At 39.6% G+C, this 16,872-nt stretch overlaps 1 protein-coding gene across 2 annotated transcripts in view; it reads left to right on the forward strand.

Moving 5' to 3' along the window:
- The first annotated feature begins 3,044 nt into the window (after positions 1-3,044).
- The window catches only part of LOC120558931 (kazrin-like), a 217,245-nt gene continuing 203,417 nt past the window's right edge, over positions 3,045-16,872 (forward strand). Inside the window, exon 1 of one of the 2 annotated variants that reach the window (XM_039800292.1) lies at positions 3,045-3,459. In XM_039800292.1, the coding sequence (XP_039656226.1) occupies positions 3,384-3,459 (76 nt within the window). In that variant the 5' untranslated portion in view covers positions 3,045-3,383. The remainder of the gene's footprint in view (positions 3,460-16,872) is intronic. The other variant, XM_039800293.1, reaches the window with a different exon arrangement.

Below are 16,872 nucleotides of genomic sequence, written 5' to 3' on the forward strand. Positions count from 1 at the left end.
TATATCTGAAGCGTTTAAAGACTTCATTTGTCCATTTTTTATTTCTAAAGAAACACGACAATGTATAAAAGGCTCCATTACCTTGTACCTAACGTTATGGCTCCGTAGCAGACGTTTTTGTATAAATAGGCTAACGATTGTGTCACATAGTAGAGGAATTATTGTATAGTACAGGAGAAGCTCGCAGGCAGTTTCGACTTACATTAGCTGTTTAGGTTTAATTACTAATGTTAACTAGCATGTTAGTTAGCAATAATTAGCCTGTGCCTATGTTATCTCCTTACATATACCTACGCTCTTCGTCTCTGCAAGATTGGGAATGACTGAGATTTCTCTTGGCACAGCTACCAGAAGACTTACAACTTTCAGACACGTTGCTCACGTCACATTTACGTCGTCTCTCTCAGTTGGAGGCTGCACAGTAACGCTCAGCGCTCACCGGAAAAGTACTTCTAATATCCTTAACTGGTCTCTGTCCAGAGCAACGGGATCTGTTAGTCCATTCTTATATACTGTCTATGGTGCATACGCGAGAATAAACAAAACAGGGGTCCATTCGTAAAACAACGTCGCTCCATAGCGCTTCTAGTGGTCAAAAACTCTGCAGGGTACATTTAAGTTTTGTGCTTGAATACTCATTTAGTACTCCTATACAGCATGGAAATTAATATTTTTTTTACCAAGACAAGACATCTTTTAATGGTAGAAACCTTGACAGATCAATTCATCCCTTTTGAAATTGAACATAGATGTTGACTTTAATTTAGTAGAACTAAGAAATGAATGACCAATACTGTCTGTAGAGACCAGGTCCAAGTGCCGGCCTGGGTCGGCATGCTCTCTCAATCAAACATTAACAGATGAAAAGTAATCTCTGCCTAAAATTGTTCATCAGCAGGCGGCACAGTGGGCATGAATTTAATTGTAATTTTGGCAGTTATGCAGAATCTTTTATTTGCTACAGGCAGACAATATAAGAGTCCAGGGGAAAGATGATGGTTATGATTCTTCAGTATTATGAAAACGCATTGGAAACAGTAGCTGTGCCGTACATCAGTCTGTGACATTGACATAGCACCGTAATTCCCCCCATCCCCTTGTGTCGTGGTTATATAGCCAACACTGTAATAAAATGCGGAGGCACACGGGTGAAGCGAGCTGGTTCATTCTGCCGTGTGTTCTCATTGAAAGGCTTGTGGGTTTGTTCTCCCCCTGGTGAAGCTTATGTTTTCACTCTTCAGAAGCTTTTGTGACAAATCAACACAAGTGGTTTGGATTCTTTGGATTTTCCTTCTCTCTCTGACAAGTTCAAAGTTTGTAATAGACCTGAGGAAAACCAGAAGCTGTCAGAAACTCATAGGAGTCATTGTAGATGTGTGTAAAAAAAAATAGGCATTTTAATGCACCTCATGTCCTTTTTAGTGATTCAAAATTCAGAAAAGTCCAATTACAGCCTCTGGGAGTAAGGGACCAGCCTTCAGGTGCTTTAAGTAGCAGTGCCTGCATGGCAGAGGATTTTTAGTGAGTGATTGTGCCAGTGTGCCTAAAAGCGACAAACCACAGCACTGAGGTACAGGATCTCCCAGAGCTCACAAGCTCCCCAATAACTTCAAACTGCCAGGCTGCATTTGTATGCTCAACACAGCTCGGTCTCTTAGCCCAGGGCCATGTTGAATTTTCACAGGAAGTTCTGATGAGGAGTGAGGACACATGATCCGAGATGATCGAAAACAAAAACATTCAGCCCAGAAGTCTGAAGAGAAACCTTTGATCTCCTTCTCGTTAATTTCGTCAGCCGTTTTTTGACAACTTATTTAAGACTGAGTTCAAAGAAAAGACGAACCTGTCTCTGGTATTATGAAGGTAACCCCCTCCAAGCAGCACTGGGTGGAAGCAATAATGCAAACAGAATACTGGGATAAAGTACTTTTGTACAAGTTACCATCTTCCATCTCTGCATGCTGTTCAGGAGCCGAACAGACATGGTAATGAGGACATTAATAAAGGATGTGGATCCATTTTTAATGATCCACTGGCCCCTTTAGTTAGAAACTGATTTCCGTGTCCATGGTTTTGAGTTTTCTGTACAGAATCTGTTTTGCTTTGAGCGGGACTCGCGTATGTGCTTTTTTTTCTTTTTTTTGCCTGCACAAGCAAATTGCTGCATAAGACCTGCAAACACATGACTGTTTGTGTGTGAGTGAGAGATAGAGATGCATGATCCGTCTTCTATGTCTATATTTGGAGGATAATACTTAGGTAGGGAAGTAAGGGGGGGGGGGAAGAGGGGGAAATAACTAAAACTTTATTATCCTGAAGGAAATTTGGGTTGGAGTCATTAAACACAAACAGTAGATTACAGAGGAGAGAAGAAAAGGTAACACCAAATCAAAATCCAGCGACGTGTATGAGACCTTCATTTGGCTTCGATTGTCACAATGTGTGCATGCTGGAAAGCCAATCAACAAAGTCATGGTTGTGTCATTTCATTTTTAGTTTGTATTTACTGTATATTTAGCTTTCATTTTTGAGGAATTGCAAGTCCTGTTTTCACTCTCTGTGACTTCCAAGCTCTTAAATGACTGCTAGTGAATGAACAGACCTCAGGCCACATATGAGAGTATGCTGGTATTGTATTTGTTTTCTGCCTGAGTCACATCTTGTCATGCTTATCTGTTGTGTATCTTGTCCATTTCCCAACATGTATGCCTGTCAACTCACTGTAGAGGAGTCAGATTGGATTAAAAAGAGGGGAGATAAAGGAGAGAGAGGAAACCACAGCCAAAAACTACAAGCTGCAGCTACAGTGTTAGAGCTGGCCATACACACACACACACACACACACACACACACACACACACACACACACACACACACACACACACACACACACACACACACACACACACACACACATGTACACACATGCACACACAGTCATCTCTATTCTCACTTTCGTCAGGGGAGAGTCTGTCTTCTCTCTGCAGCAGGCTTCTCCTTCTCATCGCTCTCTCTCTCCCTCCCTCTCTCCCTCTCTTTCTTTGTTCATGCTGTGTTTTCTGTGCTCTCTGTCTGAAGCAGCGCCACACTGGAGCACTAATGAGCAGGCTGAAAGCAACCCAACACAGATCTCCCAACAGCTTAGGAGCAGCAGCAACTCTGACGGCATCTGAGGCTGCGAGAAACAGGACTGATCTGCAGTCAGTGGGGAGGCGGTAAGGCATAGGAGAGGTCGTGAAGTAGGCAAATTAGCAGTTGAGAGAGTGAGAGGAGAGGACTGCTCCAGTGCAACAGCCAACCTTCTCCACACTCGGAGGCTGACCCACGGTGCACTTTCTCTTCCTGAAGACGAAGGACCTTTCCCCACCCGGAGGAGTTCAGCCATGGAGGAGATGCTCACCTGCAGCCGCAGCCCTTTCTCCCAGGTGTTTGGGCGTCAGGGTCAGCTCATGCAAGCCAGTGAGTGTAAACAGCCACCTAAAGTGTGCAATATATCAAAGTTTTATTTACCTTGCTTGATCCTGATTTAAGTTTAACTTGATTGCATGAAGTGTTTCAATAATGGGTGCACCCACTGTTCTTTTGTATTTATTGCTAAACAGATATACTGAGTGTTTAAAGTAGACTGATAATGATATAGAAATTAAAATCCAGCAATATTGGTATGCAAAAGTAAGACATTTAGGGAGGCAACAGTTGAAGATGCTTGTCCCAGTTTCACCCAAAACCATTAGGTAATAAACTAAATGTATATCACTTTTCTTTTAAAGCAGCTTCTGGTGCAATTTATCATTCAGTTCTCTCAATATTTGTAATCATGGTTCCCTTTTATCCTTTATAAGGTTTTTATTTGTTTAGTCTGTCTTCTGAATCACTGTAAAAAGACACAATTTTCATAGACTTCATGCAACATGGCCTTCTCAAAACTTTGGGTTTTACATTTTTCAGATGAAAAATGTAATTGTGATTTTTACATCAATATTGAATCGTTTCTAGTGCAATGCAGTTTGACACAGCGATGTGTTAATGTTAAATAGACTGTGATGCTCCACTACGCACAATAGAGATGGAAAAAATGTGTGCACTGTGTTATTGAGAAGTGGATTTGTTTGTCCACCCGCTCGACAAATCATCAGTATGCAATGCTGATTCCCAGTAAACTGCAAATTTGCATATTTTATTCAATTTCAAGAATTTACACTAACTTAAACTAATGCTTCTGCATTAAATGCTGCACCAACACTACACATTCATTTTTGTAGGTGTAGTCTTTGCAAATGTCTGGGAGTGAATTAGCAATGAAAAATAATTGATGTTTGCATACTTTAATGAGGTTTTTTATTATTATAAATATTTGAAGGGGTTTTCTGCAGTATGTGTGTCAGACACCCACAGCTCCCGTTTAAAGTCAGTTTATGTGGTATATGCATTATTTGTAATTTGTATGTGTGACTTGTGTCAGTGTGAATTGTATGCATGAGCTTTGAGGTCCTGTGGCTTTTTCTTTTCAGGATCAAACCTCACAGCATGACACGATCTGCCTCGGGTGTTCTGTTACAAGGTGTCACTTAATTCCTAAAACCGAAAATGCCACCTTTTGGCCATGGCTGACCTGATGTGAAGCATAGTGAGTTGTGATTTTTCACAGGTTCGCTGCAGATTTATAAAATTGTATAAACTTGTTTATATCTGCTGCTGGGCATGTTCATTCAATGTGGTACAGAAATGGATTTTCATTGCTTCAGTTCAATTGCCATATGAGGCAAGACCTTGAACTTTTGTTTGCATTGACTTGAGCTGTAACTTGTCTGATTAGATTTTTTCTCTTCATCAATAATTAATGGTTTGCTTTTAGACGCTTTAAGAGGGCCTGTCCCTGGCCTTCCTCGGCATTGGAAAAGCAATATTTCTTTCAGTGACATATTGTACAACAGAAACGTTCTTGAATGTTTGTTTTTTCATAGAGCCGCACCTCTGAGAGGTGTTCTGTTGTAGGTCAATGGTTGCTGTTTGTTGGAGTCTTTAGTTGTATGAATGAATTAGATTGGTTTCCTGATTTGAACGACTGAAATAATTACTCACTTCACATTCAGACGAAGTGGAGAATGCAGTAGGCACACACCGATAGTCAATGGAAAAACATGAAATGTTTGGAAGCACGTCAAAGCTTTCTTTTTGCAATTTGTTTTTGGACTATCACACACTGAAAATACACTCACACTCAATATTCATTCTTTGTTGCACATTTACTTTACACATGCCCAAGGGGGGTTAGTTGTGTTCCTTCTCTGTTGCTTTCCCCCATTCAAGCGAAACATAAAGACAACTTGAAGTCAAACTGTTGTGCTCATTCACAGTGACTCCCCTCCAGTGCTGATTACTGAATTAAACCTAAATGTCTCTCTCTGGTTGTGAAAATGACAGTATCATTGCATGTGTTGTGCTGAATTACAGTCAGTCTTGCGCTCCCCAAGTTATCTATGCTCTTTGAAGCTTGTGCTGCATGTCTGCGACTTTGGATGTGTGAGAGAGTGAAGGGAAAGGAAAGGGAAGGGAAGGGGGAGATGGAAGGAGAGAAGAGGGAGAGGAAGGCAGGGGATGGGGGCTAGAAAGTGAGCGAGCTGCAAATTGTGTGAATAAGAGATGGGTGTTTTTTTTCTTCTATTTTTAGCAACAACCTTACATACTGTTATACAGCTGCTGGAAGACTAATCCACAGTAGCGCTGGCGAGCAATATCTGAACAGTAATTATAGAGGATTTTTTTTTGTTATCTTTGGCTGTCACCCATCATTGGATCCAAAGTCCCTCTGCTATATGCAAAGGCCTGCCTGAATTGCAGAAAAAAAAAGAAAAAAAAAACATTACATGAGTGTTGCACATGCCCAAAGACTTGAATATTAACAACCTTCTGGTGGTAGCCTGGCAGAATCAACACTTGACAGATTTTTTTTCTCTCATGAATCACATTCACGTGGCAGTGCCAGGTGGATAATCCTGCTACAATTCTCTTACTCCCCACCGGTGGTGTGATTTGTTCTGTGTTCTGTGTTGTGATGAGTTGTCAAAAATCCCTCAGCAACCAATGCTCCTGTTTTTGGTGGGAAGAGTGACAACTTAGTTCCCTTGCTTTGAAATAGTTAAATATTCTGGGAAAATGTATTTCTTGAAAAAAAAAAAGCTTTCAAGGTGAGTCCATTCTAGGTAGAGCATAATTCCTACCTATTACCTCTTGTGTATGATTGTAAATTCCGCATATTTTGTTTGATTTAATCTTTATTTGTCAGGGACAGTGCATGTTAATAAACTTTATATGCCAGAATTAGCCAGATGTTACAATAGGCTTCCTTAAAAACAATGATAGGCATCCTAACTTGAGCATGACATTAGACATTATATATAGCATATATTCCTGTCAGTCTGAAAATAAATCAGCATGTAAAATGATTAATCTCCAACACGAATTTGGACTATTTTTGCTTTCCTCTGTTATGTACTTTTCTTTTTTTAACTCTGCAATTACACTTTAGTAAATGGCTTCTTATAGGTTTCCACTATAATGTGTTAAGAGATACATACCTTTGCTTATTATTTGAACCCATGTAAAGAACAGAGCATCTGAAAAATGTGTGGAAAAAAAGGATCTGATTATAGTAACATACTTTATTATACCTTTTAATGTGTCTATTTCTTAGGACAGACTGTAAGGTTTGGACTGGATGGGGTTGAGGTTGGGATGAGTGGGTTGGATGAGGGTGGGGTGGGAAGTAACATGGGTGGGTGGTTTGATTATTACTATATTACTATGTTATACCATTTATACTACACTTTTGTACAACCAAGATTTAAACAACTTGTTGTTCGGAAGTCTTTTTATTGGCAAAAATCAATAAAATGTGCTAAAACAGAAAAAAAGGATCTGATGATTACTTGCTGATCGTTGATTACGAAGAGAGTAAATATTTTTCAGTTTGGCAGTCAAAGTTGGAGACCGTTTCCTTTCTTACCTATCACTTTACCCTTGAATATCCCGTTAATACCTCAATAAACCGTTGGTAAATCCCTGCTCAGGAGAAGTGAACGTGATTTGAAGTTTTAATATGTGGCCACAGCAGGTGTAGAACATATTTTGGTCTTCTTTGAAGTGATTAATTCCTCTCCTGCTTCCACTTGCGTTATGGTTCCAGCACACTCACACAGATTCCTCACACCTCCTTACCCGGTGGGCTTTCCTGCAGTAAGAGATTAGCTTCATGCTCCTGGTGTTGCTAATCATGTAGAAGTAGTCACGTTGCAAGAGGTTTGCCGGTACAGTCAGTGTGTGAGCTCAGCAAGGTAACATCATTTTTTTTTTTTCTCACGTGGTGAGTCATGGATTTGGGATGATTTCGAGATATTCGTTTGTTTATTTGTTTTGTTTTCTCTTAAGGGAAATTGTTGATCGGTGAGGATGGAATGCCATTCTAACTTTGTCTCTACAAGACTTGGGCATTGATCCTATCATTCACACACCATCTGCTGTCATTTGGATGTGCATTTGGATGTGCATTCAAATAATGTCAAGCCATGGGAGATACATTATCACTCAGCTGGATTTAAAATGATCTCACACAATCTAAGTCAGTGAAGGAAAAAGTGTCTCATCACACTAGAAAACAATTCCTGCACTGACAGAGGCCACAATCATGACTCCTGAATAATGACAAAAACATGCTGTGCGGTACTTTGGGGCACATTTTTCTGCATAATCAGGGTTACCGCACTTTGCTGGTAGTTTTTTGGTATGTTGGGGTAATATGTGTTTTTAGTTGTCGTGCGTGTTGTAGAATTTAAGGGATACATGAAAGAGTGCATTTTGCTGCATGTTGTGGTGATTAGCACTTACCCTGTTAGCAGTAAGCAAATTTGTGCGGGGTATATTACTTATTTCACCTTGTACAGTACTGTATTGAGGTTTGGATATACCTAAGGAATATTTTATACTTACATAAAACTGAATATACTATAGAAAATAGTATATTTGTTAATATTTAATCTATTTAAACTGTGTTAACATGTGGCCAGGATAGCTCAGTCGGTAGAGCGGTCGCACATATACAGAGGTTTATGCCTCGATGCAGAAGGTCCATGGTTTGAGTCCGACCTGGGACGATTTCCTGCATGTCTTCCCCTTCTCTCTCCCCCTTTCATTGCTTTCCTATCATTAAAGGCGGAAATGCCCAAAATATAAGTGTGTGAAGTGGTGTGAAGTGTTAACATCACACCAAGTGCACAGTCTACAAAGAGCATGAATAATGTTGCACCTTGTGCTCACAAACATACAGCAAGTTAATAAGGATATGGTGTTTCTCTGCAGTATTTTGGCTTATTGCAGCATAATATTGTGACTGTAAAGCACAGACTATTTTGGGAATGCATTTTCACCTCGGTGGATCTGTGGTCTGGATTAACAGTAAATGTATGACCCCCAAATGTAACTAAATAACAAAACCAGAGGAAAAGAAAGAAATTATAATTATGTAACACGCCATGATGTACTTTATGTCTAGACCTGTTATTGACAGTTCAATCACAGATGAATGCCGGTCATTCGTCTGCACCAGTGGACCTATAGTCTTTCTCACATGAGTTAGAAACCATGGTATTGCCATCTGTGAAGCTAAATCACATCAGAATCACATGTAAAATATAGGATTGCCACTGTGTGCACCCAGCCAAGACTATGAACTATGGAAACTATATATATATTTTTTTGGAATTGCTTGTACATAGGTGATGAAACTCCTCAAATGTTTCCTCAGTGGCAGCAAAACATTTTGTGTCAAGTTGTTCTGGGAATCGTTTTATAGCAGACACCTACCGAGTTTTCAAAACTCCTTACAGAGGAAAACTGCTGTCAAGGCAGTCATTTGAGTTTAAGTGGGGGACTATGAGACACCTAGCGCACTCTGAAAACATGTACAATGCACCCCCCTCCTACCCTTCTAGAACTGGACATCTCCAACTTCCATTAACCTTCAGATAAATGAGCACGCTGCCAGAGGAGCCTGATTGAAAACACAGTGAGGGTCACTCAGCAGGCGTTGTCTCTGCACCTCCTCTGCCTCATCCCACTTGTCCTCTCTTCTAGCCTCTACTGAACCACTTCTCTAATATAAACTTCATTCTGAATACAGATTACGTGTGTTTAAAATTGTTGTCTCCTCCGGAGCATTTACAAGAGATATAGGACCAGTAAGCCGGGTAATAAAAACACTTCGGCCTACTGATTTTATCGACAGTGCAATATAACCCATAAAAAGATAACACATTTGATACTGTAAAAGTGTGGTACTGCAGAGTGTGCTATAGTAAAACCATAACACACCTTCAAGGACATTGCAGTAGATGGTAGCTGTGCTTCGGAGCTTCACACAGATGTAACAATTCATGAAAATAAAGGCTTTCTGTAACATTGTACTTTTCTCTGCTTGCTGCTCCACTCGATACCATCTACTTTGATGTGTTAATACATTTTTAACAGCAAATCAATAGGCATAAATACACAGTATTCAATGCATCTTAAGCTGTTTAAATATGGGAGTTTACAGCTTGATGAATGTGGAATGTTTTAAAGGAACATTTTGCCATCATTATTGCTGTTTTTTAGATCAATTGTCAATGGTAGGCTACAAGTATTAAAGGATTCATATATTTTTTAAATACATCAAATAAAGGCCAAGAAATGTATTTTTTACAGCTGAATTTCAGGTGGCTTTAATATGTCTTACTATACAATACCGTACTATTCACTGTGAATGTTGTTTTCTGTCACTTGTGGTGTTAGTCATGTTAATATACATCTTGTCAACAAGATAAAGCACTGCAGTAATGTATTTTTGCTACATTTCTGTCGGATTAGATTGCTGCCTGACAAATGTAAAAAAAAAATATTGTAATGTACTATTACAATACAAAACAACTGAACAATGGCCACGTTTTGTGTCTGGGGATCATCCGAAAAATAATGGCAGAAAACAAAAAGTGCAAAGTGTGTATATTCTTTTCTTTATTTAGAGATGGATTAGTTAATGGTCAGTACGCCCAAATTCCAAAAGACCTCACTGTGAAGATCTGTTTTTGGAACTACTTTCTACAAAATAAATAGTCCCTACAAAAAGTTTTGAGTTTTCCTCCTAGAATCGTCATCATAGTATAATCCCAAATAACAGGAATATTTTCTCTGGAAAGAGATTGTTGCTGTTGAAATAAGTAAGTGGCTACAAATGATCTTTTAGTATTGTGAACACTACATATAAATTCAATTCACCTTCACTGTATTCTTTCCTTGTGATGTAGCCTATTGCATTTTTTATTTATTTTTTTGTGTTATGGTATTTCAAACATCCTACTTTTACACCCGCCGCCACATGTTGGCGCTGTCGCACACACGGATTACTGAGCTGCGAGTCCCCGCTGTTTTCGGACAATTTTCAAATAGTGTGCACCGAACCCAAGTTAGTGGAAACAGGCTATGTAATTGATATATTCATTGTAAACTACAACAACACTGGGGAGAATGGGGAGTGTGAAACAGGGAGGCAGCGAGAGAGTGACTGCAACTTTGACGCTAGCTAGCATCAGGAATCAATTAACCTGCATCTGCTCCAGCCACGTTAACGTTAGGCATTTAGTTAGTGAGCGCCCATGAGTCTGGTCTTCAGTAACGTTAGCCTACAGAGGAAAAAAACACAAACAAACACCTGATTTAAGGTAAGACAGCTTGCTCTACTACAAGTGTTATTGGTTTCAATTAACAGTGCAGCAGTTTGTGGAGCTCAATGATCGAGGCAGACTGATTTTTAGATGGAGATTACAACATTAATAGTTAATAGTGAATGATTCCCAGGTGTGTACAGAGCTTTGTGCACCTGTTTTAATTTCACTGATTAAATGACATGTAGGCTAATGTAAATCCTGCATGCATGCAGCTGTATGAGTGAAGCTTTGCCTGTACGCAGCCCTGTGTGTTTTTGCACTAGCGTTAGGCCTACACCAGAAATGTATGTCCTTGTTGGCAAACAGCACGATTTTCATGCAGCCTTTTTGGGTTGGGGGGGGGTGTTTCCTCTGTGTGAAGTCGTCTGTGTTCTTAGTACGTGGTCAATGGAAACCTCATATGGACACTGAGATGAAGTGGGGAGTAGAGAAGCAGGAGTTCGTCTGTTCCTCTGTGTGTGTGTGTGTGTGTGTGTGTGTGTGTGTGTGTGTGTGTGTGTGTGTGTGTGTGTGTGTGTGTGTGTAGTATGTTCACTATTGTCTATAGGTGTGTGTGAAAACCGACTTTTCACACGTTTAAATTGCTGGACCAATAAACTATTCCCATTTCCCCCTATTATATAATGAAGCACTTCTGGTTATTATATAAGGCCATAAAACATTAAGCAGATCTACATCTTGTTAAGAAATAAATTATAGTATGAAGTAATATTATGAACCCAGAGGGCTACTTTAAATTAGACTGATCAAATACACTGATATCTGTTAAAAGGAGCTGTTTGCTGAAATAAATAATTTTGATAAATATGATGTGAGCAGGCAAGTTCCCTTTTGTCCAGGCTTTTGAGTAAGAACATGAATGACTGAATGGATGTATGTGTTATTCCTGCAGTACACCCTTGTTACATTTTGCTGCTGATAAAAGCGGCATTCGCATTGTCACATACCTAACTGCACAGGCAAGTGCTAGGGTACATGTTGTCATTTTTAACTGACCCTTACAAACCATCCAAAAGTATGGGTCTTTTTCATAGGTGAGATTTGGACTTGTCACAGCAGCAGGAAAAGCACAGGTTATGGCATGGCAAATTTCTGCCCCTTAAAAGGATTTTTTTGTCCAATTTTACAGATTTGTGTTCTCTCAAATTGCCCTCCCTTGGTGGCAGATCATTCTATAAATTGGGTTATAGAGTTTATAGTAAAAAAAAAACTAAACTTTCTGCTCTCAGGTGGTTACACATTTGACAAAAACTGGTGCAGTTTTTCCAGAATGTTCAAGAGTGAAGCCTGAAGGCATAGAGTGCACTGGGAGTGTTACATCAGATTTTCCCATCCCACTAACAATAGAATTATGGGATTCAGATTAAAATTTAACAAGTGTCAGTTTATCGCTATTTGATTATGGGGATTTTTTAGGGGTTTTAGGGGCAAATATTTTCTCTTCTGGCTCATCTGCAAGACAATTGTAATCCTCCTCACTAATCACTCAAAGTTCATTGTGTTTGCAGTTGTGATTGTTTTGCATCGTGTTCTGTATTCTTTGGTATTCAGATGACACGTGTTTCCTTTCCTGTGTTTTTTCTTTCTGTCGGCTGCATTTATCTGCAGCGGCAGGTGGATGATGCGTCAGCAGCAGCATGTGATTTTTCTGCCAATCACGTCAATGCAAGTCTCTAATCCTTCACTTTCCTGCTTCTAAATCCTCACTTCAGGCGTCTGTGCTCTCCCATCTAGACAATCCATCTCCGCCAAGCTTTCCTCTGTGAGACGAGAGATCATTGATGAGTGATAAAAGCTTAGACTTTAATCCCAAACACATACAGGATTATAAGTGTTGCACATTTTGAAGTAAAGCAATAGCGCCTGCTGTGACTTTGAGAACACGAGGTTGGAACTTTTTTAGTTCACTTGTAAGTAATAGTTATTCAAGAAAATATCCAACCACACCGAGTAGTAGGGGTGTTGAAATAAATCATTGCATCGCGATGCGGACCTAGACGATTCTGCAGCGATGCAGTGACAAACCATAATTGATTATTGCCTACTGATTTTACTTGTTGATTTTCCAGTCGCTGCTTTTTTTGTTTTTGCCTTTTGTCTGTTGTGTTCAGACTCCGCTACATTCAGGAAGTGTCTTTTTTTTTTTTTTTTTTTAGAAACCGATACAATAAAAAGGGGAGTTCATGTATACCTGACTGCTTGAATTAGTTGAGGAAAACCATGTGTAGCAATAATAACATTGAGGAGGTGACGCATCGGGATATCGAATCGATTCGAATCGTTGACAGGATAATCACAATCGAATCGTGAGACCAGTGAAGATTCACACCCTTACTGAGTAGTTGTCGAATACATTTTGATGATAACAACTAACAGGGCTAACTTGGGCACATCATGCCATAACTTCCTTTTCAGTTCCTTTTTACATGTAAAATATTTTTGCCGCAATTTCAGCCAGTAAAACAAAGAATTCTGAGATCTCCAAAAGTTAATTCAGAGCATGGTGAATTAAACTTCACAAATGAAAATTGTAATGCATGCACTCACAAATTACATTATAATATTTAATTCACCACGGTACACAAATCGTTACGAAATGAATGATGAAACCCTGATGAAGGAAAGTGGCTGAAATGATTTTGCCTCTTGCTGTGCATTAAATAGGCATACCAGTTCAATATTTTGGTAGTGCAGCCATAAAGTTCTCTTTTTTTTGATCCTCAATGTCACACACTATCTCCTAGAACAGGGGTCTTCAACGTTTTTTAAGCCAAGGACCCCTAACCTGAAAGAAAGACGAGCATGGAACCCGTACTACATATATTGTATTGAGTTGCATATTAAACTAGGCCTAACATAATATGTAGTGTAACCTTTTATGATGCCCTTCAATACTAAGCTACTATTTACATATTCATATATCATCATGTTTAATGTCAAACATACATGTGGAAGGCACAGTGAATCCTTAAGCTTAACTGTATATGGATGGCTATCATAGTGGCTACCTTACCTATAGGCCAGTAAACGTATCATCAGTGTTGTTGAGGTTGTTGCTGTTTTTTTTACAAATAGGCCGATTTATCTTTTCCAATAATATGTTAGATTCTTGTTAATGTATGTTTTCCGTCCTATTTTAATTTTGGGAGGAAAAAACTTTCCAAAATGTATTAAATAATAATTTGGCGGCCCTCCTGCAATGACTCTGAGGACCCCCTAGGGGTCACGGACCCCCTGTTGAAGATCAGGTCACTTTAGCTTGACGAGAACAATGAGAGAGAAAGAAGCTTGGAGTCCAGTTCTCAGTAATCACTGAGAACAGCATCGTGAATGGAGCAATGATGCTAATCAAATGTTATGTTCTTATGTAAACATTTATTTAAAACACAATACTCAATCAGGTCTAATTGAATAGTTTTTTTTATTTTTAATCCTGTATCAGTTGCAGGTTATCGAACAAATGGATAAAACAAATCATGTAATATATCATCTAACCAAGACTAGAGGAGTATGTTTCATTCTCCGGATGTGTGAAGAGGCTTACAATCTCCCCTTCCACTGTAATTATCAGAGGCCCCGCTGCCTAAGGGAGTAATCTCACTCTGGCTGAGGTGTTAGGATGGCACAGCAGCGGGTTACAGAAGCACACAGAGCTGTTAGACTGAGCTGACCCCAAATATCAGTCAGGTCTCAACAGTTAGTGAACTGAGCAGTGTTGACTCAACTGCAAAGAAGTCAAACTTAGCAACAGGTTAGAAATGTTATTCCTCTAATGGGAATGTTTTAAAAAATTATTTTAACTTGAAATACAAAGAAATAGTCAGCTCTCCTGTCTTAATTAGTGATCAGGTAGTGGAGTGTGTTTAATTGCGTAAATATTTATGGCCGCTCTGGGAGATGGGTCAATCGTAAGCGGGATGGATAAGCACATCAGAAGCTGTGACTATTCTAGTTAAATGATAGCCAGACAGATTATTTTAAGAGGATGGAAGAATGAAGGGGTGCCGTCGATCCAGGAGAGGGCTTGTGAGATGGGTGTGAATTAGCAGACTGATATCATAAAGTGGCGTATGTATGACACGCCAATTCGTTGCGTGTTATCAAGACGCATAATCGCTTTTTAGCGTGTTTATCAATGCCGTTTTTTTTTTTTAAGCCTTCCCCAATGTGTTTTTCCTAAACCCAACCGTTTGTTTTCCTAAGCATGTGACGTTGGTCACCATCATGTTTTTGTCGTTTTTTTGTGTTACTAAAGCCATTCCCAATGTTTTTTTGGTTTTTTTTGTTTGTTTTTTTACACGCTTGTGACGTTCTCGCGATAGTACGTCACGTTCTCGCGATAGTACGTCACGTTCTCGCGATAATGCGCAACGTGGCGACTGTATACAGCGTAGACATACACGTGGAAAGCTCAAAATGCGTACAGATAACACGCCATTTGGCTTTAGGAAAGTGGCGTGTATGTTTACGCAAAGTCATGATGCCATGTTGGAATTAGGGGTGCATGATATATCGACTATATCGCGATATCACGTTGAGAAGCATTGTGCTGGGAAGAGATGTGTAGGATGGGCTCATGGTGTTGTCATTTATACACTATGCGCTAAGTATCTTGAATCTTAATTTTTGTCTGGGTGGGTGGTGATAATGAAGCCGACCTTCTTGGACGAAAAATTTGGGTCTCATGTTGACGCGGTGTGTAAGAAAGCCAGCCAGCACTTATATTTATTTATTTTGTAAGCTCTGAAATTTTAGCGTTGATGTGACTCTGATGTGAATGTTTTATTAAATCACTTTTTACTTTTACCGTTGTGAGTTGGTACGGTTTACTGAACCAAAAAGATAAAAACCGACTTCAGGGAATAGTGAAAGTGTGTGGGAAAATTGCAGGCACTACTCTGACCGATCTTTCCACTTTTTTAAAGCGAGAGTTTTTAAGAAGGCGGTGTCAATAAGACGTCTTGTATTTCAACAGAAACCAAAGCATATTTTCCAAAATGTTGACGTTTTCCTTTTCAAGGGGCATTCCACCCAAATTATAAAAACATTATCTTCACTTATTATCATGCACTTACTTTTGATGTGCCCAGGTTTTAAGGTGTCACTCTTCCAATACAATGAAGATTTCTCGCGCCCACAGCCTTGATGAATTACATTTAAAGAAATTGCCAGCAGCATGTCTTTTGAGAATAAACCATACACCTAGCTGTGAAGAGTTCTTCAGTGATTTTTTTTTTACATATGAGTTAGTCTGTACTAGAGCCCAAATCACACATTAGCATCAACGATGTCACTAGGCGATTTTAATTTAATATTAGATATAGGCTATTGGCTCACTTTGCCAGACCTTCCTCCAAAGTGCGCCGAAAGAGGGTCTGGCTACTCCACACAGCATTCGGGGATGGGAGGAAAACATGCTCTGGTTTAATGGCATTTCTTTAAACCAATCAGAATCGTCATGGGTGGTGCTAAGCTCCGCACAAAACCGCTGCTAAGTAGTTGTGCGAGAGAAAACTCAGATTGGACAGATAGTCTAGCTACCTGTCTCAATTTACCATGCAGAGCTCTAAGGAGTAGTCAACAATTATAGTCCTCATAAATCCACCGAATTTAAAATTCCAACACAAAGAAAGCGGAAGGAAACGGAAAATACATGCACCTGGCAGAATTTCCCGGAGCAATCCTGGAAGTGGAATGCGAAGGATATAGACTAGCTACAAAGTCATATAGTGCTACATCTCCCAGTTATTTTCGGGGGGATGGAAACCTAGGCAATAAAACTAAAAGCTGTCTGCATGACTAGATACCATGAGAAAGTAATACAAAAGGCTTTTTGTCATTTGGGTGACAAGAAATGACAATAACACAGCAATTTAATGAGCATTTCCTTGAGTTGGTAGTGCTCTGCAACCATTTATTTGTCATTAAATTAGACACAGGTCCACTGAAGCCGTTTCACTAAGTTCCCAGATGAAATGCAACATTCAGTTTGAACTTAAACACTAAACCCTGACGGAGGACTGTCATTATACATGTAATCCCTCTTGTTTATGTTTTGGCAGCAGCTTCCAGCCCCCACAGCCAAATCAGCAGGGATGACAGTGAAAGGAAATGG

This window comes from Perca fluviatilis, chromosome 5 (assembly GCF_010015445.1).
Source record: "Perca fluviatilis chromosome 5, GENO_Pfluv_1.0, whole genome shotgun sequence".
Lineage (NCBI taxonomy): Eukaryota > Metazoa > Chordata > Actinopteri > Perciformes > Percidae > Perca > Perca fluviatilis.